The sequence below is a fragment of the Tachysurus fulvidraco genome, chromosome 20 (assembly GCF_022655615.1).
Source record: "Tachysurus fulvidraco isolate hzauxx_2018 chromosome 20, HZAU_PFXX_2.0, whole genome shotgun sequence".
Lineage (NCBI taxonomy): Eukaryota > Metazoa > Chordata > Actinopteri > Siluriformes > Bagridae > Tachysurus > Tachysurus fulvidraco.
Genome location: NC_062537.1, coordinates 13,426,329 through 13,453,828, shown reverse-complemented (window position 1 = coordinate 13,453,828; position 27,500 = coordinate 13,426,329). Strand labels below are relative to the sequence as shown.

Below are 27,500 nucleotides of genomic sequence, written 5' to 3'. Positions count from 1 at the left end.
ACTCTCTACACCACCATGGCAGTGAACCTATGATGCACCAATGCTACTCTCTACACCACCATGGCAGTGAACCTATGATGCACCAATGCTACTCTCTACACCACCATGGCAGTGAACCTATGATGCACCAATGCTACTCTCTGCACCACCCTGGCAGTGAACCTATGATGCACCAATGCTACTCTCTGCACCACCATGGCAGTGAACCTATAATGCACCAATGCTACTCTCTGCACCACCATGGCAGTGAACCTATAATGCACCAATGCTACTCTCTGCACCACCATGGCAAAGAGTAGCTTACACTTTAAATACTGTATTATGAATTTATGAAATGTATTACTTTAGAAAATTGTTTTTTTTTCTTATTAGTTTTGAGTTGAACTCAAGTTTTATTTCAGTGTTTAGACATTCACATTTATTTTTCAGTGTTCAATAATTTATTTCTGTACCATTCATCTCTCTCCATAAATAACATCATGGCTGTCAAAATCACGTTCAGCCATCCCGACGGACACTGACTGGTGTTACTGCAAATGCTTTGCGTTGCTAATGACTTTTCAACTATCCTGCAACTCTGGAATGTCCCTACATGTGAAACCTCGACATCCTGACTGCACAAACAGTACTGTTGATGTCGTGTGCTGGTAGGGTTGACAGATCAAGAACGAGATCTTTGTTGTTGTTGGCCTGAGACGATGCCCTTGACCCAGTCCTCCCTATGTGGACATGCTTTTAAAATGAACCGTTTGATTAATATGTGAACAGTAGACACCAAACAAGTCAATGCCACGCTCCCATTGTGCACTGCAGCAGGAAAGCGGACATTCTCTTACTCGTTCCAAGCTTTATTAGTTCTGTAATTAGTCATGACGGTGTCGTAGGCCAGACTACTGTCATACCCAGTCCCTGTTTCTGAAATAATGTATGCTTAGGAAATACACTCTATACAGTCTTTCTACTTAAAGCAAAAACAATTTAAGCTGATTTGACTATTTATTGGGACTACAGATGGTATAGATATTAGATGGTAAATATAAATATCACAAACAAAACATATTTAAAAAAAAGGTGTTAAAATGGTGCAATAAGAAGCAACCCTTTAGTGGCACTCTGTCGGTTTATATCGTTCATGCTGGAACTACGACATATGATCCGTGATGTGTAAAGTATGTTTATTGAAATAAGTGAGGCCCAAGGCATGAATATCTCTGGCAGGTTTATAGAGTTATCCAGAGGAGGTGCGTAGAGGACAGACAGACGTTTGTCTCGTCTGGCGCACACAAGGTGAAGGTGGCATGGAGGATAAAGGCCTTGTGTCAGAGGGTGGGTGTTAGAGGGAAACCACAAAACAAGGCGCAGGTTGTTCAGCCCCCTATGAGACCCCCTGGACCTGTGTTGCATTGGAAGGTGTGAAAAGCTTTGGCTGAAGCAAAGCTCGAGTTACGACCTCGTCTCACCCTGGGGACGTGTTTGGACAGAGTTATGACGCCCAAGTGAGGACATAAAGGTGCAAGCAGAAGTTCTGCATGTGAGTATATGTGTGTTAAATTCCCTTCCTGTTGGCTAGTTCATTTAATTAAAGATACTTTTCCAGTTGTATTAAAAACATTCCCTCTCTCTGTTACTCATATATGCACACAGTAAACTGGCTAAAACAAGTCCTAGAACATGAAACTGTCACGAATGTTGTTTTAATGGAGCAAGATTGACAATGTTGCACTCTCACCCTGGTCACAAAACTCTCAGCCCAGAAGACCGGAGCACTTTAATCAGAGTGGTGCCTAAAGAATAATTATAGCAGCCATAAAAGACCTGAGAGGTTTTTTTTTCACACCACAGTGAGTGAGGTGATGGAAAACCAGAAATCAGAGAGGGAACGTGTGCATAGTTGGAAGAAAAACATCTGCACCGGTTCTGTGCTGCTCAACGGTGTATGACATGACTGGTTCGGATTTCCAGCTCTGATTGGTGGCGACCGTGACTGAAGGAAGTGGAGGAAAGCCCTGTTTTGACATCTTCCCGCTCTAATCAGGCTCAATGAAGTTGTGTGGATGTATTTATTTTATTAAAGGGAACAAATGTACCACCAATGTATACATGGTGGGGTCGCTTCGGTATGAAGAGCTACAGAATCTAATCAAAGTGCATGCAAAAACAATTATTCTAACTGCATTACACTGCAGACTTTATACATCATACAGCGAGCAAACTTAATATGAAGTGTGCTAAACAAATGGTAGTCTTTCATTATCAACTTTGCAATGAATTACAGACGATCTGATGCACTCTATATTTAATTATACCAGGACTATAAAATTAAATTTGCAGTCAGAGGAGCTTTGAGCTGTCTCTTTAAACACACACACACACACACGCGCACACAAATACGTGCACACGCACACACATAAACACACTGTAATCTTCATCATCTCTGGCTGCATGTATCACTCCAAATGAGATAATCATTGCTGTTTGTCAGACAGCAGTGTTGTTATGTCTGTTTCCTCCAGGCAAGGCTTTCTTCTCCTCACCCTCGCCCTCATCTTGCTGTCTCTTTCCTCTGTTACCAAGTATCTAAGTGAAGCAGGGGAAAAATGTACTGAGAGTAAAGCTACAGGGTGTTTGGACGACTTTCAAGCTCATACAATCAGACTCATTATCCATCTTTCCATCTCTTCTTTTTCTCTATTGCCTTTTCTCTTGCCACTTTGCTGCTTCCCAAGTCTGGAATTAGACTGTGTAATTGGAAACATGCTATTTCCCCAGCATGGGACTGGGGCTTGTCTTTAATTAGGCCATCCTCCCGCCATGTGTCTTTGGCTGGGTGTCATTGGGGCAGACGTTTGGAGGAGGTGGAGGAAGAAGAAAAAGAAAAGGAGGAGGAGGGTGGGGTGATAGAAAAGCAGCTCCCGCTCTCCCGCTCATTTCCTCTCTTCAAAGAGGAGCCGAGGGCTCTGCTAATGTGTCCCTCTCCTGCCCACGCTCTCCCAGAGGATCACAGGCATGCTGCAATGGTCTTTGCCACTAAAACCCACTTCCCGTGACCTCTAGTGACACGGCGTACTGCAGCTCTGGGTTCAAAAGCTATTGTGGCTTTCTGAGGATACACAAGTTACCAGTCACCAGGCTGTGGGGAGACTGTTCTTTAACAATTAAAATGATTACTGAACCAGCAAACCTTCTGGAACAACACACACACAACAAAACGTCTCTCTTTTTTAATGCAAATTAGCCATCTTAAATCTAGTCATGCATCTAATAAAGCAGATTTGATAAGGGACATGAATATTAAAAAAAATGTTATTAAAATGTTCTGCATGGAGGCCGACCTTCTTCGTTGTAGGTGGAGCTTCAGTAGTGTCATTCGTTCCACTTTATGGTTATTGTGTGGGTGAAAATATTTTTTAAATCAGAAAAAATGTGCTACATTTTTTTGACGATGTACAGTATGGTGTATAGTTAATTCACTATAATGATGGCTGCCAATGATTATTAAACTGACCATGCCGAAGACAGACGAGAAATTTTGAACTGTTTTTAACCGACTAAACATTATTTTTTAACATACTGAACACATACTGTGGCACACACACACACACACACACACACACACACACACACACACACACACACACACACACACACACACACACACACACACACTTTACTTGCTCCACCAAATTTGAAAAGCAAATGTGATCCATTAACATTCCAAGAGAAACATTTTCATCTAAAAATGACATTCACGATGCAGATCCCGACTTGTCTTTCCTCCCCTCTGCCACCTACACACACTGTCAAAAAAGTTGTCACACAAAGACATTGTACAGTACAAAGACCATCCAATGTACCCAAACTTGCCCATAATTTTTAATCCATCTTTCTAAGCTGATTACAAACTGTGCTCATGAAGGCTGTATCAGATACCATTAAATGGTGCTGTGAGGACATGAAGTCACGCAGTGGCGGTGTTATGGCAGAGATTTAGTGATGAAGGAGACAGGCCAAGGAACAGCTGAGCTTTGGTTTATTTTCCCTGCCCATGCAGGTTCGGCTCTGCAGCAACCTCCATGTGCTGCGGCAGGTGCGGTGGGGGTTGAGTGGTGTGTGTTTGTGTGTATTCTCACCATGCACAGTCAGCGTTGCAGAAGCCTCAGCCTTCCCCACCATGTTTTCGGCGAGGCAGCTGTAGGAGCCCACGTCAGCCGGAGTTACGCGCCTTAAGCTCAGCGTGTGATCTTCAAGGATCTCATACCTAAAGAAAGAAGGCAGTTTGGTGAAACAAATCAAAACAACATGCACAAAACAGTTTTTGAAATGCTAGACCACGTTTCTGCCATCTAACTAAGTTGGTCAACGCCCAGTGACGTGTAAATCCCATCTAGAGTCAAGGCTCTGTATGTTTTTCTGCTTTTGTTACTAGTTCAGCTCACAAATAGATGAGGATAATTAGCCATTAAAGCTGAAACAGGCATGTTCAAGCATTAAAAATGTTCAACCGTGCAGAGCAAGAGCATTAGCAGTCTTTTACAAGCTGAACTGCCTTCAGGAGCACATGACAGGAGCTGGGAGACTCAGGCTGCCCAAGGGAAAGAAGCCTTACCTCCCCTTGGGTAATTCTCCATCCTCCTTCCTCCAGCGGACGGTGGGAAAAGGATCTCCGCGGGCCTCACATCGAAACTCCACACTCTCATCAGCCAGCACCACCACACTGACGGGCCTCCTCGTGAAGCTGGGTCTCTCTGGAAAACACGAGCGTAACTGTTTTGTAGTTTGAAAAAGGGAAGGATTATCCTGAACATGATGAATGGGTAGAAGATTTGTATATATAAAAAAAAAGGCAGCAGTAAATCTCTAGCACTAAAATCACCATTCCTAAATATTTCATCAAAGAAAAAGGTTATGGTTAAAGTAATAGTCCAAAACTGATCTCAACCACCAAATCTCATACAATTTCCTGTAGAAAAGAAGACTACTGTTTTAATAGAAGATTAATGGGCTGTTGTGTTTGTTTATGCACAATATATTTTGGTAGTAAGTCACAAATAACGAATTAAAAAAAAGGTGGCTCTGTAATGGTATTAAAGGCATATTTACTTTTGTTTACTGGCATGTGTTCGGCAATACTGAAGTCCTTTGTGTGTTTTTTTTTCAATACATTTTACTATTAATGTTATTCAGTTTACATTAAAGTTCACTATTATAATTCTTCACAAATTACACAAATTTCTTAAAGAGTTTAAAAAAAAAATCTGGAAATGTTTTATTTCTAATATTAAACTTTATGGACCAAAATAACTAAGTACTGTATAGCATTTTAAATAAAGATTTAATTAATATACTGTATATTTTCCCATTATTACTGAGTGCCAAGAAATATTTAACAATACACATTGTAAGTGAGCTTTAAGTAAACAGGTTCAGTTCTTTTCTCAGTATAGTACATGCCACAAGCCCTAGATGGTGATTAAGGTGAGAAAATGCTGACATGTTCATGTGATCCATCACTTTTATCTGAAGGGAAAGTAAAGTATGAAGAACATAATGAAGAACAAATAAAACATTCACACATAAATCCTTTTAGGGCTTTTCTGCCCACGTATTCCCAGGCACTCCTGAGAGCCTCCAATCTGTTGCTTCAATCAGCAGCATTATTCTATTAGCACTAAATGTTTTTACTTGCTTTTCTAATTGTGTGCATGCTGGCTCCAGGCCCAGCTGATCATGTGATAAGGTGTCTAAGCAGACAGGAAGTGCTTTCTGTTAAAAGAGATGAATAAAATGAGAAATGAAGGGGAGGGGAGTTGGGAGGGACAGTGAGGGTCAGCAGTCTGGGCCAGATCAAGAGAGCACAGCTGGTCTAGACCTGGACAGGCTAATAAGCCAAAACATAGGGATCAAAAGGCTGAGTGAAGACTAAGGGTACTAGAGGGAACTGAGGAACAGCTGCACAAGCAGGTCCATTATTACAGAGCAAAACCCCTTTCAATTTGCTAAACAAATGAGAGGAAGCACGTCGACTTCTCCGCTTAAAAAGATGCTGGTGTTGTCCCACACTACAGCCACAGTGCAGGAAGATTCAGACACGAGATAAAGAATGCCTGAAGCCGAATACCTAAAACAGTCAGTTCAGCAATCTCACTCTCCCGCTCTCCAACCATGTTGGTTCCCACACAGATGTATTTCCCAGCATCACTCTTCCTCGCATTAGTGATCATCAGCTTTCCACTTCGGATCTGAAAAACAAAATACACAGAGGCATTAATGACAGTGTAAAATGCTGAACGTGTTTGTACTAATTCTATTACTATACCACTACACCACCATTTGCACTACTACTACTTATTTTAGTACAGAAGTAGTAATAATTATAATAATAATAATAATAATAATAATAATAATAATAATTATAATAATAATAATAATAATAATAATAATCATCATCATCATCATCATCATCATCATAATAATAACAAGAAGAAGGAGAAGAAGAAGAGAAAGAAGAACAATAATAAATGGTGCTTGGCCCCCTAAAAACAATATACATATATTTTTCTATTTTCAATACTGCAGGGAATGCTTGAGAAGACAATTGTAGCAGACAATTCCAGCAGCCACACATTATTTGGAAAAAGGTTAACAGACAACATTAATAACTTCAAGGTAATTGACGAGAAGGAAACAGACGAGCAAGAGAAAACTAAATTAAAGTTAAGTTAATTGAAATGCCTAAGTCTTAAAATTAATTTTAAGGATAAAAAGTGTGTGAGACTGAATGGCTGCTAGGTGATTGTGTTTAAATTGAACTCTAATCAAAAATTAATTGAATGCCTTTGAATTTTAGTAAGGAAAGAATAATGTGGAGTAGAAAAAGAAATGAAGGCTTCGTCCTGAAGTAGCATTTCATTCTTTATTCCATAATGTTTTCTTAATATCACGATCACACATTACACATTTATATGTGTATGGCAGACACCATTATACAGAGCGACTCATGGGCCCAGCTCAGGTGGCAGCTTGGGGGCCCTGGGATTTGAACTCACAACCTTCCGATCAGTAGTCTGATCAGCTTAACCACTGAGCTACCACATCCTCATTTGGAAAAACAGCCCCATTTTGAAGAATTTTAAACATGTTCCTGACTGAATTGTAAAGAGCTGATTTCGAGATACCTATATGTCTTTGGTTCTCATATTCTGAGACAACAGCTTGAGTGCAATGTTTACAACATGTAAAATTAGGCTTAAAACTTTATTACATCTTTTCCAAATGAAGTATTGATGCAACTACACAGCCTGCCAAGGGACAACGGAGCAGATGAGTGTTCAATTACTTATGTTTCCCTGAAATGATCCCCTGACATTAACCTCACAACCATTATTTAATTTACATTCAAAGTACTGGAAGACAGAGCCAAAATAACAAATACTGGCCAGATCCTAATGAAGTTCAATGCAGAGATAAATTAAGGAAAACATCCTATGTCTAGTGCCATATAACCAGCAACTGTTTACATAAAAAAAAAACCTTTACATTTAGAGTAAACCAGGGTTTTCCAAAAAGTGCTCCAGGGACTCTATATTATTGGTTTCTCCCAGCCATGAACACACTGGTACTTGGTGTTAAGTTTCCCTAAGCGCTTTGTTTAGATGTATTGGGAGTTTGGACAGTGCAGAATCGTGGACCATCTGGGCTCCCCAAGGATCTGTTTTGGCAGAATAACTGCAGTATACTAAGGAGTCTGGCAAATATCAAGCATTACTTTAAATGTTTAAGGCAACAGAACCTTTAGCAGCTGTTGTAACTGACACAATTATCTATTTGTCCTCTGTAAAAACTCATAAAATCTATCCCTTAATGTAAACAACAATATTCAACATCATTTCTACCAGTTTTGTTGTCCCACAGTACAAAATTGGCGATAAACATCAGTGAATGTAAAGTGTTGTGCAGTTGTTTAGATATAATTAACAGCAGTGAGGGGAAAAAAAACAGGACTAGACAAAGCTGGGGAGGATTTTAAGAACACTTAAGCATGTCCAAAAACAAGTGGAGACCTCATCCCACAGGTCTGAGCTGTTATGAGTGTGAATGTCTGGGAGAGGTCTCAGTCAGAGCTAATCGCCTACTGCATAGATTTATAGCAGCTCGCCTGACTGCCCCTCTGGCCAGAGTAGGAGGACGCCTGAGGCCTGACCTCCACGCCTCACGAACTGACACATTCCTCCAGCTCGTAAAAGCCACTTGTGTGCTTTAGTGCCGGCCACAAAGGCGCCCTAGAGGAGGAGAGAGTTTCAAAGACACTGGGTTCTTTAGTGAGAGCTAGGTTCAGCCCTGCTGGGAGAGAAGGGTTTGAAGTGTCATCGCATTACCTCTCATTTGACAAGAATTGAGAAAGACATCTCTCAGGTTATATGGAGTTGTGTTAGTGTTTCAGTAATCCATATTTTGAGAATAACAGTTGGACATCAAACGTTAGGTAGTGATACTATGTAAAACAGTCAAATAACAAGCAACATACATCCCAAAACTGATTAAATATACATCATCGCGTCAACCATCACTGTACATTCTTTTACAAATGCTTTATTAATACTTTATTAAGATTATTCCCAGATAGCCATGACTATCAGAGGACAACAGTCTAGATGAGATATTGAGGAGAACATCTGGAAGCATCTGGGAACAAAGCACTAACCCTTTGAAAAAATAATCGTTTGATGCTGTCACATTCCGTACACATGAGAATGTACAGGACAGAATCAATCATTCATTCACCTCCTCAACCTTCTTCCTGTCCCTTCCTTTCTGCTCCCATTTTTATTACTTGTCTATTACTTGTTCCTCTACAACCGTATACTCTGACCACCAAATGCAGCAGTAGAGAAAGTGAGCATGCTCCTGTCATCTTGGGAATGTGATAAATTGATGATGTTCCATGTTGGACTGTGGCTCAAGTAAAGATATTTCAGTATTAAAGATTCAAGAGGTTTATTCCCTATTTCTACCCGTACAGATATAGAAATTTCTGTCCAAAGCTCTTAGAGTCAGGAGAAGAGATAAAAGGACAAATCCAATAGTAATAAATAATAAAAAAGAGATCTGTAAAGATTTACATACAATAAATACTGTATAAATAAAGTATAATAAAATACACGCTATAAATATATATAATACATGCAATGAAATGAAATAAGATGTAAACTACGGCTGAATATTGTACGCTATGCAGTTGTGCCATATCCTCAGATTTAGAGGTAGTGTAAGGAAAAGAAATGCGTATAATATAACATCTCGCCAGCTTTTATATTTCAAAATGTGTTCAGGTTCAGATCTCTTTTGTAAAATGATTCTATTTACATAGATAAATAAAAACCAAATGTGAGATTATAGTAGACATCATTTAGAGATCTACACTGTTTACAAGTCTTACAGTCAATCTGTGGTAATACAGTACATGGTGTCGTGCCAGAATGTGAGTCTAAGGTGCTAGGAATTCTCTAAATCTGCTGTGGAAAGAATATTCAAAATATACAGTAATTACAACAGTCATTTTGTGGAGAAACCAGATTTCAGGTCAAAACCTACAGCTTGGTGTTTTACTTGATTTCGATAAATTGATATTTTTGGAAAATCCTGTAAGTTCCCAAGCCTGCTTGAAGACTGATGAAAAACATTTTTTCTGAGGAAATTACTGCAGCTGGCTGTACATTTGTCCATCTCTTCCTCTTTTTCAGTCCACATTTAATCTTTTTCTATGTAATTTGTAGTAAAAGCCCTTAAAATGTATTGCTAGTTTTTTAGAGAAAGTTGTGTTTAGCAAGATGGGCTAATTTTCTCTCAGTGAGAGCTAGCTGGCTAACTCATTTGTTTTCACTTCTTCATTTTCTCCTTTTTCACACCAAACTTTCACAACTAAATAAAAAAATATTAATGATTAACTACAAATGCATAAAAACAGAATCAACAGTCTTAACTTTTGTCTTCTGTTTACTATTTAGCAGCAACTACGTAGCTGAGTGACTGTGTTCTGTTGCTTCAGGTCTCTTCAGAAAACCTCTTCAGAATGTGTGTGTGTGTGTGTGTGTGTGTGTGTGTGTGTGTGTGTGTGTGTGTGTGTGTGTGTGTGTGTGTGTGTGTGTGTGTGTGTGTGTGTGTGTGTGTGTGTGTGTGTGTGTGTGTAAGAGATAGAAGGGAATGGGATAGACACTAACATCCCCCTTTTGCTTCCATTTGACTTTAACATATGATGTATGTCTTACAGAATGTATAAGACAAGGATAAGACTGGCAATTTCCTGCACGCCCACACACAGGGGGAATCAGTGGTCAGTGCAGAAAGGCTACAGGGAAATCATCCAAATGGAATGGAAACCCCAGTCCTCATCATGAGAATGAATCCCAAGAGCACGGTGCACCAAAAAAAACAGCCTTCTACTGGGATAAAAGCAAAAACAGATAAAAGAGTCCAGGCTAGTACTATGGAGAGAGAGAGAGAGAGAGAGAGAGAGAGAGAGAGAGAGAGAGAGAGAGAGAGAGAGAGAGAGAGAGAGAGAGAGAGAGAGAGAGAGAGAAAGACTATCCACTGATGTCCATGAAGGACTATGAAAAATTGGAGAGAACAAACAAAATGGAAATTTCCTTTGTTTCGATGCAAACATCCGAACATTCCCCAAACTCCTCTATTTTCATGTCACACACAGACACAGAGTGTCCGTCTGTCGTTCCCAGAGGATGAGAGGACCTGTCAGGGAAATGTCTTTTACACATATTCTGTCTAAGAAGTCTCTTTATGGCTTAACTTCAAGGGTTCTTGTGCACAATACCAGTGAATACCAGTTCCACTTATTTATTTATTTTTAAGACTGCATTATGCTCTTACTTCTGTTAATTATACTAAGGGTCTAAACTAATCACTGGCTTTGATCTGGCAGGAAAAAGGCTTGAAGTTGGGAGTATAGTGACACACACACACGCAAACACACACGCACGCACGCACGCACGCACACACACACACACACCCACCCACACACACACACACACACACACACACACACACACGCATCCCTCATGATGATGCTTTTAGCTGCTTCATGTAAATGTGTAACCTCCAACCAAGAGCTGTTAATCTCTCACCTTTCATGGATAATTACTAATATATTTAGCAGCTTGATCTAAAAGCACGACTCAACAATATCTCAGTTTTTCCACTTAGACACAGTGCATTTTATGGAATAACTGCAGCAGATCTCAACTCATAAGAAAACTAAGATTTACAAAAAGAGAAAAATGTTCCTATTCAGTAATAACAGCGCAAAACCTCGCTCTTAGTCTAGCGAACAAACCAAGCCAGAATTGAACAAATTCACTGACCCTTTAGTCAGCGATTGTTAATTTATATTGCAAGTGTGATGAAAAGTCTTGTTAATTAACAATGAACAATGTAATGTTAACTTTTATCATGAAATCTGCAAAAACAAATCAAAACAAAGAAATCAAATGTTCTATCTCAGTCGTCTCTGACGTTGCTCACTACTCACTTTTTTTTTAAAGAACTTTCTTTGCATAAAGAATCTCTCTTTTGTTAAAGATAAATTAATTAATGAACGTCTATTAAAAGGCAGTGTTTAAACTCATTTTAATGGCTATTACAATTATTAGTGTTAGATCATTGTGAGAGAAACATCATTTAGTAATACTTACTAGCCTAATAGTAGTATTAGCCTTAGTAATACTTACTAAGTGTTGCTGAATTCTTGAATCTGATTGGCCAGAGAGCGTTGATTTATTTTCTATCACAGCACGGATCAGGTTGTAACTCAGTTCTCAATGTGATATTGTTTCTACAGTAATAAGTCATTTACAAGGACTAACATAGTGTAGCTAACATGCCATAATATCTATGAATGTCAGCACTTTGAAAAGTAAGCATGTTTTCTGATACCGGAAAGTCTTTAAGACGGAGAGAACTGTCTGGTTTCTCAGTAGCATGATAAGTTGTGTGTGTGTGTGTGTGTGTGTGTGTGTGTGTGTTTTGTTTATTTGTTTATTTTTTTTACTTTTATTAAATTTAAGAAGGGAAAAAGACATGTAAGTTAACATCAGTGCATAGCTTCTACGTTCCAATGTAAGTGGTCTTACCACCACGTTGAATGTAACTATACATGCTTAAAAAGATTATTGTGCATATGTTGTGTGAAAGTATGTTGTAGATATTGACAAACTTGCTATGACACAAGAGGAACGAAACATCTCGTCACATCTCGAAACAGCTCGTCTTCTTATAGGAAAATAATCAATGTCTGAGTCCGACAATTAATAATTTTCCAACGACATAAACTACTATTACATTTTATTTTTATTGAGAAAACAATTTAGTTACTTGCGGTTTTTAAATGGTAAACAGACAAGAAAAGCACTTGAGTGCTTGACATCTGTGAGAAGACAGTCTAAGGGTTGACATACTGATTATTATTTACATCAAACTGGTGCAGTTTCTTATTTGAATACTCCTGTGATGTGAGCACCGTTTCTTATTGCTCTTTTCCCCCCCTGACTTTCCATAGCACCCATGAAAGGATATATAAAGAAATCCTTTTTACAAGCTTCTGTTAAAAACATTAACTGGCAAACACACGAAACACCCACACACACTCCCACACACACATGTACTTTCAGAGAGTTTTTACACTCCCCTGTGGAGTTGGCTGCGAGTGTGAAGCATCTTCATAATGAAGACATGAAAGAAGCTTTGCTCCTCGTTAAGAGCTTCTTCGCTCTCTTCTAAAGTCAAAACTCCCTAACAAGCATCCAGGTGTGATGGAATACCCCCCCCTCCCCCCATCACCACCACCACCACCCTCCCCACCCACCACACACTTAATTAAAAATGACTAATTGGTAGGAGAGGCCTGGTCATGCTCGATAAACTACTGGCTGAGTAACAATCTCAATCCTTCCCTGGTTTACGTCTTACAGGTCTGCATCCTAAATCAACACGTGGCAGGTCTATCTGCAAATACAGCTTTATCTTACGCCACTGCTGGGGCATTATGGAGCAGACAAGTCAAGCTTAAAGGCCCCCGTATCAACATGTAATACACAAACACACAAATGTTGATGCAGGCAACACACTATCTGAGGAATAACTAGCAATATGGCTACACTGGGAGATCGCTTCAAACGGCCAAGGATACAAATGTAAAGAGACGAATGTTAAAATGTTAAAAGGTTTTAAGAGCTCAGGTTTCACACCTTGAACATTCTGAAAAAAATAAATCAAGACAAAGCAGAAAGAAAAGTTCAGATGAATCAGATGGTAGCAGGTTTTAGTGTGTTCTCTGTGAGAAAGTCAAAAGGTTGTCTACAGTATACAGTAGCTACGGATCTCAAAATGGAGTCCAATGAAAACAAGTAGCTTTTTGGTATGTCGTTACCAGTGTTGAGCAGTAACACGTTACTGTAACGCAGTTACTTTTGACTGTAACTAATACTCTCACGCATTACTTTTTATCTTCATTACCATACCATATGGTGCGTTGTCCGTTACTTTTTTGAATTAATTAATTTTGGCTGAATTGTAGCCAGGGGAAGATGGTGGCTTAGTGGTTAGCACGTTCGCCTCACACCTCCAGGGTTGGGGGTTCGATTCCCACCTCTGCCTTGTGTGTGTGGAGTTTGCATGTTCTCCCTGTGCCTCGGGGGTTTCCTCCGGGTACTCCGGTTTCCTCCCCCAGTCCAAAGACATGCATGGTAGGTTGATTGGCATCTCTGGAAAATTGTCCGTAGTGCGTGATTGCGTGAGTGAATGAGAGTGTGTGTGTGTGTGTGTGTGTGTGTGTGTGTGTGTGTGTGTGTGTGTGTGTGTGTGTGTGTGTGTGTGTGTGTGTGTGTGTGTGTGCGCCCTGTGATGGGTTGGCACTCTGTCCAGGGTGTATCCTGCCTTGATGCCCAATAACGCCTGACTTTACACTTTTTGGTGTAAGTAATCAACAAAGTAATTGAGTTACTTTTTGAATGAAGTAACTAGTAACTATAACTAGTTACTATTTCATAGTAACTAGCACAACACTGGACGTTACATTATTCCCCACATAATATTCCACATAATTACTATAACTATTAACCTATCTGACTAATCACTTGAACGGGCTTAATCCATATCATAGTAACTCAAGAACAAAGACACTAAAATGTGACGGAGAAATAAGAAAAACTATACATAAGGAATAAGGAAATAAAATCCATATAATAGAATAATCGCTGTATATCTTCAATAAAAAAAACCAAAATATTAATGTATACATTTTAGTAACATGTATTGTAATTAGGATGATTAGATTATGGTAAACAAAGTGTTCATGGATTGTTTTTTCTAGTTATAGAGCTCCCTGGGAGACTAAGAAACTGAGATCTCCCGCTGTATAGAACCTCACCATAGTGTTTATTTATCAGAGAGACATCTTATACGATGAGATAGACAATAATCTACCCAACAAACCATTGCAGAACCAGTGTAGAACGTTTTTGCTCTAAAATCTCAACCCAACCCTTTAATTCTTCATTCCAAAGATATTTTCCCCATGAACTTTTTTAGTGTTTGGTCCAAAATGCTAACTTGTTTTTTTATTTTAACATTCATAAGTCCAGAGAAAGATTGTGTAGTCCAGGGATGTCTAATCTTATCATCAAAGGGCCGGTGCAGCTGCCGGTTTTAATTCCAGCTAAGCAGGAACAAACCAGATTCAACTCAACAGTCGCTTGAAAATCAAAACCAATAGATTAAACAAGTGGAGTCAGATGTGGTACTGCACACACACACACACACACACACACACACACACACACACACACACACACACACACACACACACACACACACACACACACACACACACACACATCCATATTGGCTCATTGCAGATAAGATTAGATATCCCTGCTGTAGCCAAAACACAAATTAATTGTTCTGATGTAAACTCAGTGCAGCTCGAAGAAATTTAAAAAAAAACACCATAAATAAGCAAAATACAGATTAGCACTCTGAAAAGGATCTCATCGTAAGGGCTCGATCCAGCTCACCGTTATGCGCTCGTCTCGGTCGTTTATGTTGGCTCCGTCCTTCCTCCAGGAGATGGTGGGCTCCGGGTGACCACGAGGGGGCTGGCATTCCAACACAGCCGGTTCCCCTTCGGCTACCATCACATCAGCAGGGTTCTGTCTGAAATCATCACGCAGGACTGCAGACAGAGAAAAAGAGAAAAAAAAAAGTTGATGGTGATTTAGTATCATCGTAGTGAAAGGCCATTTCAGCACACACACATTTGTATTACTATCCTTGTGAGGACCTTCTACTAACATACACCTATTTAACACTATGCTTTCACTTAAACTGGACGACAACCTTTGTATAAAAAAAAAATTATTTTGATTTTGTTTTTTTAATTAATGTTTTAAATATTAAAATAAATAAACAAACAAATAAAAAGCCAGCACTGCTATACTTGTGGGCTCATTTGGTCCCCGCTAAAATATAAAAACATGCTCTGTAAAACACATACACTCTTCAAGGCCTCCTAGTCCAAAGGTGATACGGAACAAAAAAGAAGGGATCACAGACAATCACTCTAAGGAAACTGACGTCTTTCCTTCGCACTTGACTACACTTTCATCACGGAGAGAGCACGAGAGACGCCACTGGACTCATCACCCGCGACCAAACTAAGTGGCTGTGAGAGGTCAATCACATCAGTTGAGGAGTGAGGAGATGAGATTGAATCAGAGGAGGCCCTGGGGAACGTGGGGAGGTGTTGAGTGGAGTGGAGTGGAGCAGGGAAGTAAAAGCTACGCATCAGCCTCTTCTCTTACGTTTTCTACGATTGAACTCTTCTTCTAAAGTAGCTACTTTTTGTCACCATCTTTGTTCCCTCCACCTAACAGTTCCTTGATAGTCTTATACAGGTAAATATTTACATAACAATCAGATTGGACTCCTGCTAGCAGCTCTGTTTGAAGCATGCCGAGACAAAACACGCTGCTCATTAGTTAGAGCTTGTTGATCACACGTCAAACAGTCGAGCCTAGAGATGGGCCGATACCGCGCTACGGCAATTACAACGCTCTGACACATCTCCAAAAGCTTTACTGCCCATTAGCTGAAACGAGTCAATACATCACAGTACAATAATGACGCCAAGAGCTGCTAATCAGTGAGAGACAGCTCAAACGCCACGACTGAGCAATTTTCTACATTTTATTTTCCCCTTTCTGTTTGGGCAACAAAGACTCAGAGAGGCTGATAAGTGACAGCCAGATGCTGTAGTGAGCTTTTGAAATCATTCAAAAAACACTGCCAATTAGAGAGTAAGCATGCCACTTTGTCATTTTGATACGACCATACGGCAACAAAACACGTCCCGCTCGGTGCGCTTCACTGAAAAGACTATTCAAATACGAATACTATATAATGCTGACATCTCCAGGTATCTGCAGCAGATAATTTGTTGAATTATGCATCGCTTTACAGGCGGAGGCCACGTCCGATGCGGCACAGGAGGAACTCGGCGCAACGGTGATGAAAAAGGTAATTTCATTTCAGCCGTTTTCATTAAATCACTAAGCTGAGGAGTCAATAATCATACTCCCAATAGCGGGAATGTGTAGTCTGATCTCGGGAGAGGGTGCTGTCATAACCCACGCTCCTCGTCTGTGCTGTTCCCCCCCGCTAACCCTCAACACCCCCCAACCTCCCTTCCTCCACTGAGTCAGAACCGTCGCCTGCTGCTGTCCTCCAGGAATCGTGAAACAGATCCCATTACACAGCATAGGATTACACTGAAAGAGTCTGCACTACATCACACTACATTATACATGCATTACACACCAAGGCATTCCTCAACAATGCGTGTGGTGTGTTTCTGCATATGTATGTGTGTGTATGTGTGTGTGTGTGTGTGTGTGTGTGTGTGTGTGTGTGTGTGTGTGTGTGTGTGTGTGTGTGTGTGTGTGTGTACAGTACAGTATGTTTGCCTTGGAAAGTCTGCTTCCTCTGTACAAAAACATCTTGTGTGAATACATTAGCTCCAAGAATAAAGATGTGCAATATGGGAAAAATGTTGGGTGATACATCAGGACATTTTTCTTCACGATTGCTGACATTTTCCTAAAAACAGCAAAGCATCACTGTCACTGCCTGACGACGTCTAGTACTGTATGAAGCTAAGTGAAACTGGGAGTTTTGCCACCTTATATTCAGTATCGCTCTGCTGTACATTAGAGTCTGTATGATGTACACAGAATACCCAGAATGCACATGGTTTGCTTTGTTGTTATGAGATAGGGTGTGGAGCACCAGCTGTGTTTATAAAAATAAGATATTTTACAGGAAATAGAATAAAAGACTGAATAAAAAATTCATGTCCAATATTGGCAAGCAAAGTCATAAAATGATATCATTATATTGTAGTCTTGATACATTTTTTTTTATTATTTGCACCTCAGACAACACTAATATCCTCCTGACCTACAGTATATGACAAAGAACAAAGAGTGCGGTTTTGTCTGTAGCCGATCAGCCGTCACAATTTGATTCTCAGCCTACGGGCTTCATGCACTGAAATTTACATTTACAGCATTATCCAGAGCGAATTACATCTCTCTCTTTATTTTTTTTTTTATACAAATGAGCAATTGAGGGTTAAGAGCCTTGCTCAGGGGCCCAGCAGTGGCAGTTAGGTGGACCTGGGATTCATAACCTTCCAGTTGGCATACCAACACCTTACCCACCATGCTACCACATCCCAATGTAAAGGACACAGACCAGACAAAAACCCAGAATGTGGTCAATAAAAACAAATTTAAATGAGAGAATGAATGACTAAGCACTTTTTCCTGTCAAGGGGTTAAATAGACTAGCTTTAAGCTTCACAAGAACTTTTACAGAAACGTTTTGAAACGCTTTGCCATTTGTGTAACTGCCGTTATGTTAACACCAGTCCAGCAAAACAAAACAAGAGCAAAGAAAAGGAACACACAAAGTCAGGAGAAATAACATGCGACCCATATGAAGACCATTATACCACCAATTTTTTCCTATCTTTAGCAAAGACGTCTTATGTGACGATAATGGCGTATACATTTCAGCTCTCTAGACACTCAATGTGCACAGCTGGACAAACACTCAGATGTGCCATGCTAGCTGCTCTCACACCAGGCAGTAAAGTGTCTCACTGCAGAGGTGGAGCTGAATTTCTACTGCAAGCTCAAATAATATACTACTAACCATGGAGTGGAGGTGAAACTGAAGAAACTGGGGACTGAAAGGAGGAAAGTACCAATAATACAACTTTCATGACTGGGTTATTTGGCTTATGTATTATTGACAAAAAAAAAATTGCCTGAAACACTTCAAATGTGTCCTCAATACGAGACAACGCAATCACTGACTTCTGACTAGGCAAAAAGGCGTTCTCATTGGAATTTTGCAAGCTTTCTGACAGACCTGGTTTATTCCAGCAGACCTGATTGTGAGGGATTTTACAACATGACACATTTGCAAGAAAATAAACTCTTAAGAACTCTTAGTTTTTTTTTTTTTTTTTAGTATTTTTTATCAGATACACTGTGATACATGTAAGTGCTTGCTAATGCTAGAAAAAAACAACCTACAAATGTCATTCTGATTTTGGAAACAAGTGTGTATGAATGTGCAAAAACTTTCTGTCAGAATAATAAGTTTTTTTTCCCCCCGTATTCCCAAATTTACGTAATATGGATGTCATGGATTTTGTTCGAAGCAGCAGTTCTTGTAGCGAGTTAAACACATCATTTAAAATTATTCCGCATTGCTTCAAAGGGTGGAAGTAGGAGTATGTGACCAATTCCTAAAGTGAATTGGAGAGGGGACAAAAAGTTTTGTGGGTTTTTTTCTGAATAATATTACTAGTTTATAAGCAATATTACTGTAGACAAGAGGAATTTGTTGTTTATAAGGCAGACGGTGAAGCTTTACTAAAGCATCACTCGGTGTTGTGTGTGTGTGTGTGTGTGTGTGTGTGTGTGTGTGTGTGTGTGTGTGTGTGTGTGTGTGTGTGTGTGTGTGCCTGCATGTTTTTAGACCCAGACCCTGACTGTCAGAGATTTGTTCTAGGAGATTGGCATTAAATGAGTGGTGTCGTAGGCCGCCTGTGCAACTTCTCCATCTAGTCGAGCCCCCCTTTGTTTTACCTCTCCACGGATTTCTGCTCGGCGAGGGGATATTGGAGACAGATGCCGAAAATGTCAAATTAGACCCATATCCCTGTCTAGCCCTAATGCCTCTGACATTAATGAGGAGCAGAGACTCTACCACCCTGCAGCCTGAGAGGTGAAAAGGAGAAGGAAAGAATGAGAGATGGAGGGAGAAAAAGAATTAGAGAGAGAGAGAGAGAGAGAGAGAGAGAGAGAGAGAGAGAGAGAGAGAGAGAGAGTTTCATAAAAATAAAAATAAAAAAAAACACATCTCCAGACAATTTTAAGGGGCCAACTCTGGAAAACAGCTAACTAGTTACAAAGGAAGTATTCATACTCATACATTGTCCTTCTACAGGGACAAGTGACAGACAGCTGTGGTGTTTCTGGTCAGAGGTGATGGACCACAGAGGAGATTCTGTGTCATATAGTCTTTTCCTGTTGCTTTAGGCAGTCGAGTCAGGCGTCACGAAGAAAAGAGCAGATATGTGATTAGCGGCTCCACACTGGAGACACATCCTGCCCAGTGTCATTTGGACAGAGTGAACTGTCCTACATGACTGCACAAGAAAGTGGAAAGGCAGAAAGGAAGATATGATGTGTGTGTGTGTGTGTGTGTGTGTGTGTGTGTGTGTGTGTGTGTGTGTGTGTGTGTGTGTGTGTGTGTGTGTGTGTGTGTGTGTGTGTGTGAGGAGAGTCAAAAAGATTTAGTAAAACAAAGAAAGGAGACAAAAGAGAGAAAGCCTGACTTAAAGCGGTGCTGTGCTGGTCCCAAATAAGCACACAAATTGCACTAATTTGGCAGCCCTTGTGCCAAAAATGGTTGCCAAACATTACTATTCATAAATGCAGCTGGGATTAGAGGCCAAGCGAGAGACAGAGAGCGGCCACTCGAGCGCACAGCAGAGAGAAACAGAGCACATTCAAACAATGAGAAAATCCAGCAGCTGTAATCACTCCCACATGTTCTAGCGTCAGGACGTTTACACACTCTGGAGAGCGAAAGAGAAAGAGAGAGAGAGAGAGAGAGAGAGAGAGAGAGAGAGAGAGAGAGAGAGAGAGAGAGAGAGAGAGAGAAAATAGGATGAGGGTAAGAGGCCTGGGGGTGGGGTGTGTCCTGATGAGCTGCACTGACATGAATGGACAAATTGGGATGACCCTGTAATTGGATGCATTTCTTTCCCCTCTTTTTGTCTTGCGCTCTGTAAATGCACCATGCAGAACCGTCGGGAAGAAATAATCCAAGTAGGAGCAGGACATTCTCCTTGTCAGTTAGGCAGCATGTGACTAGTGGCTAATGGGAAACAGCTGTCTAGCTTTTTCTCCTTAAAGCCCCCATAACCTACGGCCTCGCTTCCTGAAAGATCATCAAAAATGGCTGCCCAGTTCCAATTACTGCTTCAATAATAATCAGCTTTGTGATCCAGCAGAAAGACTAGACCAAAAGCACGATGTCCATAACACAACACTCTGCTGTCCACTCGCAGGCATTTCAAAAAGCTAACAGAACTCTGTTAACTCTGATGACTTCTGTGAAAGATTATATTCAAGTACACGACTAAGTATTTTACAGTGTTCATAGGGCTACATTACATTTACATAAATCTCTTATCATATCTACAAAAAAAACAAAAAAAAAACATTTAGAAGCATTTGTAGGGTTTGTAGAAGCATTTGCAGTGGTAACAACCCAGGATCTGGGTTGTTGATCGGAGAATTAGGGATCAAGCCCCAGCACTGCCAAGCTGCCACTTTCGGGCCCTTGAGCAAGGCCCTTAACTATCAATGCTCCAGGGGCACTGTATAACTAACCCAGTCTTATGTACAATAGCACTATGAAAGTAGAGTTATTTTAGTAATATTCATTCATTTTCTACCGCTTATCCAAACTACCACGGTTCAAGGGGAGCCTCTCAGGCGTCATGGGGCATCAAGGCAGGATACACCCTGGACAGAGAGCCAACCCATCGCAGGGCACACACACAATCTCATTCACTCACACACACACACACAGACACACACTGCGGGCAATTTTCCAGAGATGCCAATCAACCTACCATGCATGTCTTTGGACCTCGGGAGGAAACCGGAGTACCCGGAGGAAGCCCCCGAGGCACAGGGAGAACATGCAAACTCCACACACACAAGGCAGAGGCGGGAATCGAAGCCCCAACCCTGGAGGTGTGAGGCGAATGTGCTAATCACTAAGCCACCGTGTTCCCCATTTTAGTAATATCAAAATATTAAAAGAAAAGAAAGGAAAAATAAAAAAAACTGGAACACTCAGAATGCTGGGTAACAAATTGCTTACTATTGTAGTAAATAGTGTGTGACAATCTGTTATCCGTGTCTGTTTTAAGCAGTAGAATGGGTTTTGGGACACAACCAAACACACTAGAGCTTATTCAACTCAGCTTATTTTTTTTTGAACATTAAAAAATTCACTATACATTCTGTCCACCTCAATAGACTCTTATTGTCTTTTCTGAATTCCAGTCTGGAGTGTGTTCTTCATCACACTGCATTGATGCTAACATGTTTGGTCGATATATCAATTCCTTAATGTGTGCGGGAGAATGGGAGCGAGAGATAGACGTCTCTTTTTCTCCCTGCAGGCCGATCTCTTACCACAGTCCTCCATACTCCCTCCTGCATTAACATTGACATATTGACCACAAACTGGTGAAAGGGTGAAAAAGAGGCAAATCTGCTTTTTAACAAGTTGCTAACTTGCTCCATGAGCTCACAGAGTAGCCTAGAGTAGCCTAGAGAGATGCTTCATCTTAAGCGTCCTGCTTTCTCTCCTCCATACTCTTCACATTTGATCTTTCCCTCTGGCAAGCCATCCCATAGCTTGCTTTAATGTACAAGTATCCTGGTGAAGATGCTTTACCCCTAAACCTTCTTCTCTGCACAGAATCAGCACTAATCCCCCAACACAGAGAGACAGAGAGAGTTCTCAGCCCGGAGAGTCGGCCTGCTGAGCAAAGAGAAATAGCTTGGTCTAATCCATTCAGTCAGATCCCAGGACACACACTTACAGCACACACACACACACACACACACACACACACACACACACACACACACACACACACACACACACCCTCTGTCCATCTACAGTGGACCATCTCTTTATATGCCTCTGATTTCAGGGTAAAAATCTGATGTTCATTAGAAGTAAAAACAAATATTTAATACTACATAGTATAAGTGCTGCTTCCAATTATATAACCTCATATATTATACATAACATAAACGGTCTTATAATCTAAAATGATTAAAAAAATTTAATTCACATTTTTTTCAACACAGCTCCTAAGCTTTTTTTTTTTTCCACATTGGTTTTCAACTAGAGTTAAATCTGGGATTGGTTGCTGGTGTCAATGTTTTCCTAGCGAATGTCATTTGTTCTCCGGCTCGAAATTTTCCAAGCTGGTCTTTTTTAAGCCAATGCACAAGTAGAGACTTTCAATCCTAGAAAGCATGCATTCAGAACAGCATTAAAGAGTAATTGCTTTTTTCTCCCGCTAACTAATGCTCACTCTCTAAATAAAGCAGCATTTTATGACCTGTACAGGGAGTTATCATCTCCACTACAAATTCTCAATCCAGTGTACATTAGCCTTTCTTTTACGTCGCTGGTCACAAATAAAATGTTCACAATAGGCTTGATTCACTCTCGAATGGCATGAATTATGGAATTCATAAACCTCTTAATGGCAAAGATTAATCAGCGAGCTAATGTCTTTTTGCAAGAAAAGCAGCTTTCGAGGAAAACAGCGAGTAGTTCGACAGCAAGCCGCCACACATCAGACGTCTGCTCCTGCTGCATGGTAAACACGGTCAGCGCTGTACGCCTTACCCACAGTCCCCAGAGCAGATGGCAGTTCCAATCAGAACCACCCCACCCCAGTTGGCACTGGCAATGCGCCACCAGTCACACTGCCAGTTCCTGCTTGGGGGGGGTTGTGGTGCACCATGAGGGGCATAATGGGTGAACTTTGCTTCTCCGGCTGACTGGAAGAGAGCCCAGAATCAACAGCACCCAATGAACAACCTCTTAAAAGCACCACAGGGCATTCAACATCCTTCTCCAGGTCACTCTTTACCTTCTTCATTCCTGAACTTCTAGGCCTAACAAGGGTGCTATCTGTCTCCTGCACACTCTGGGACCTTTTATTTCTCACAGAGAGGGCATTGTCAAGCTATGTTTATTTTATCCCACGACGTTCTACTCTTCGGCTCCGAGGGCAGCGGGGCCACGTCTCGGCCCCTCCGCAGTCACTCACTTCGTGTACTTCCCTGACAGCACTTGGCACCTCCCAGTTTAAATAAACACATCGTGTTGGATTGAGTCGCTGCAGAAAGAGACGCTGAGTTTAAAGACAACCAGCAGACTGAACTGGGGGGGAGATGTAACATTGAGGTGGAGAACAAAAAAGAGTGTGTATGAACACATGTACCACTACACACTCCTTATTAAGGCCTATGGCTCTGCAAGTCAGGCATGATTTAAACAGACAGGGTGCATAAAATGCTGGAAAACTCCAACCTGCCCAACCGGTCAAATAAATAGCCACTTCTTAGCCACTCTATTAGGGCTGCTTGTCTGCAACACACACCTACATACAGCACATAGATCATATCCTGAGGTGAATTACAAAAATACAGAACTAAATACACCACAGTATAAGTTTTCCATTCCCATCTGACCCACAATATTCTGCATGCCAGCCTAGAAAGGAATAAATCCAGGTAGAAGAATAAAAAAACACACCACGTTTCACATGCTACATTACTCTTACATGGACCCGGCAAGAAAATGTGTGCTGACTGACAATTTATAAATGAAGCCTATAGAGTAGTTACAGAGAACATTAGTATGCAATATGTGGCAAGACTATTATCCAGGTATTAACATACATGGACTGGTTTGTTATGAATTTTTTTATTTTTATGGTTTATTTATTAGGCATGAATAAATATGGCCTGGATCAGCAAACGAATCTAGAAGCGCCAAATTGTGTGAGCGAGTGTGTGGGCTCCCTTAGGCAGGCGCCTGGGGCTGCTTTGGGTGGACTGTGATGGCTCCAATGAGGTTTTTGCTGCTTGGCAGATGTGGTGCACTGATGAATGGACAGACTGCATACACAGCAGCGGCGCCCTGCTCTCAATCCCGCTTCCACCACAAAGCCTTTTCCGTGGAGAAAGGAAACGAGCACAAGAGAAAGACGGAGAGAGATGTGCCTTGCTAATTCCCTAGCCAGCTGTGGGCCTCTGTGGCTTCAGGGCTTTTCACACCACAAGTGAGTTTGTTGTCTCCGTTCATGCTGACCTTGTGGGCTAAGCCTGAACAGGAAACAGGTTTCCTGGGACCTCTATTCCTGCCCCCCCTACTCATATTTACATTAAAAACCCAAAAATGCCCATAAACCATATCCAATTTCTGCTCCCAAAACGTCCCACAATCCCTCCCACTGCCTTTTTGGCCTCCTCCCCCTCTCCAAAGTCCGACTATTTCAATATGGAGCTGGGGGAGGGTGGGGGGCTGCATCAGGAAATGCAGCTGCTCCCCACTCTAATATGCACACCCTATACACACACACACACACACACACACACACACACACACACACACACACACACACACACACACACACACACACACACACACACACGCACACACACACACATGTGGAATAAGGATGCATTCAACAGCCTCACATGTAACAACGAAACACAAAACAGCATATTGGAGTCTTGAAATATGGGCATGGTCAAGAATATTACTCACACACACCATCTAAGATCAATTTTTTAAGAGCCATTAAACTCCTCTACTCCTACACTGCTCTTTAATGTGTCTATTTTCATCTACACAGAAAGGCGCTCGGTGCACACATGTAGCTCTGCTCCTGATAAACCAGCAAAATGCTCTTAATGCACAGCTCTTTTCCCGTGTGTGTGTGCGTGTGTGTGTGTGTGTGTGTGTGTGTGTGTGTGTGTGTGTGTGAACGTCAGCGTCTCTGGAACGTTTAACACAGCTACACAGATTTAGTTTTGTCAGTGTGTCATGTCTAATGACTTAAGGAGTCGACTGGTTGCTGCATCCCGACTCTGAGCTGCGGAGACTTAAATTTAAACACATACGAAACCGAATTGCTTGAAAGAGTTATTATAGTATCGGGACAAACTCTAGCAAGTGGCTGTTTGTTAAAATGATATGATGAATTCTATCACAACACACAAAAGTCTGTCCCAATATTAAATCATCCAAGCAATTGAATTGGAACGCATCTGATAAGGAAGTGACTGAACGTTTAAATGTAGGTTTAAATCAAATGCTTTATTTCCCTTCATTTTCAGGGTTAAATCATTTTCTTGGAAATGGGAAATGGGTTTTTAATATGATCGTAACATGCCTTAACCCCATTTATTATAACATCCCATATATCATGCTTGAGGAAAATATCTTTGGGAATCTTGATATAATATTTTTGCTCCATATTACCCACCTGTGTGCTATACTGTGCATCTGAAAGCCATAAATCACTGAGGTTGACAAGTATGTCTCTTCCTTTACGGAGATAATTCATCCCCAGAAATGTTTTTGACTCGAATCAACATGTCTTAAGTGACTAGAGTTCCACCGAGACATCGTTCATTTATAACTCATCCTTAAGCCAGAGTTATTTTTTATGAAGTCTGAACAATAATAGAGATTCCATGAATGTATACTCTGTCTCTCTCACCTATATCCTATATGTACAGATTTCACTGTGTATGTGAGAGAGAGGGAGAGAGAGAGAGAGAGAGAGAGAGAGAGAGAGAGAGAGAGAGAGAGAGAGAGAGAGAGGGAGACAGAGAGAGAGAGAGAGAGAGAGAGAGAGAGAGAGAGAGAGAGAGAGAGAGAGAGAGAGAGAGAGAGAGAGAGAGAGAGAGAGAGAGAGAGAGTGTGTAACTGAGCTCATCAGAGAAACCGCTCACTTTAATCCCAATGAAAGCCAAAGGAGATCAGGCTACAGCAGGTCCCTCTCCCTGCTGTCACACCTTCTTACCACACAGCAGGGGAGACGAAGGTGTGTGTGTGTGTGTGTGTGTGTGTGTGTGTGTGTGTGTGTGTGTGTGTGTGTGTGTGTGTGTGTGTAAAGCAGGCCACTGAATTCACATTTCCTCCATGGAAAAGAAAAAAGATCTCATTGATTTTATTTCATATTGTTCTGAATAAAGATGTAAGTAGAGGACAGTGTGTTGTGTGAGAACCCTGCGAGTTGGAGAACTATATTTTGCATATGCCAAGCGAGATGGGATCCTGTAAAAGATCTTATGATTGACAGGCAGAAAATCCGACACAGGGTAGTACACGGATCATAAAAATTCTACTAGTGTATAGGGGGAAGTGAGAGAGAGAGAGAGAGAGAGAGAGAGAGAGAGAGAGAGAGAGAGAGAGAGAGAGAGAGAGAGAGAGAGAGAGAGAGAGAGAGAGAGAGAGAGAGAGAGAGAGCTGGATTGAGGCTACATGCACACATACACACTTACGCAGTTTTTCTCTTGGTGTTTTATTAGCTGCACAGCTCCTCCGCTACTGTTTACTGTAAAAACATTCTCACCCATGATTCATAATGATTTCCTTTGGGAACACGGAGGGGGCCAGTGTTGAGAGCCTAAAATACCTCGTCCATCCATCACCCCACCAGGGTTCTCACAAACTCCCTACACACTCTCTGTACATCAGATATGCTGAAGGATATAAAAGAATCACATTTGAAAAAAAAAAAATCAGCAAAGACCTTTGTGTCAAGTATACTTGATTTACGTAAGTAAACAACACCGGGGCTTTCGATTTTTATGGGCCATTGAAACAATCCTAAAACAAGAAGCTGAAAAACTCCCAAGATCTTCCTCATTTCCTGAACACACAAATATCCTATAGAATGTTTCAGTACCAATCTAATATAATAAAAGAGCTTTTTCAACAACATGGATGCCTTGGCTAGATCTAGAAACTAGAAACATGTGCTATCCATTGCTCCAACTGGGAGCAGTTCGGCACGATGAACAGCACACGTGTGTGACCAGAACAGACACTTATTTATGGGCAAACAAAGTGATGCGTTTTATGTTCATACTGTACTTCACACATCAGACTGTGATTTATTCCACTGTCAGCAAAGGAGGCACGTTTAAAAGAACTTCTGAGCTGTTCTTCTAAACGACAGTGTGGAATTTTATGGATATTGATATTCAGTAAAGGAAGCCATAGTTTTT

At 41.0% G+C, this 27,500-nt stretch overlaps 1 protein-coding gene across 3 annotated transcripts in view; it reads right to left on the bottom strand.

Moving 5' to 3' along the window:
- The window catches only part of LOC113639324 (roundabout homolog 1), a 199,227-nt gene that overhangs the window by 31,231 nt on the left and 140,496 nt on the right, over nt 1-27,500 (bottom strand). For all 3 annotated transcript variants that reach the window (XM_027141118.2, XM_027141119.2, XM_027141121.2), the window contains 4 exons: nt 15,084-15,241; nt 6,119-6,239; nt 4,607-4,745; nt 4,131-4,258 (listed from right to left, as the gene is read on the bottom strand). In XM_027141118.2, the coding sequence (XP_026996919.2) occupies nt 4,131-4,258; nt 4,607-4,745; nt 6,119-6,239; nt 15,084-15,241 (546 nt within the window). The remainder of the gene's footprint in view (nt 1-4,130; nt 4,259-4,606; nt 4,746-6,118; nt 6,240-15,083; nt 15,242-27,500) is intronic.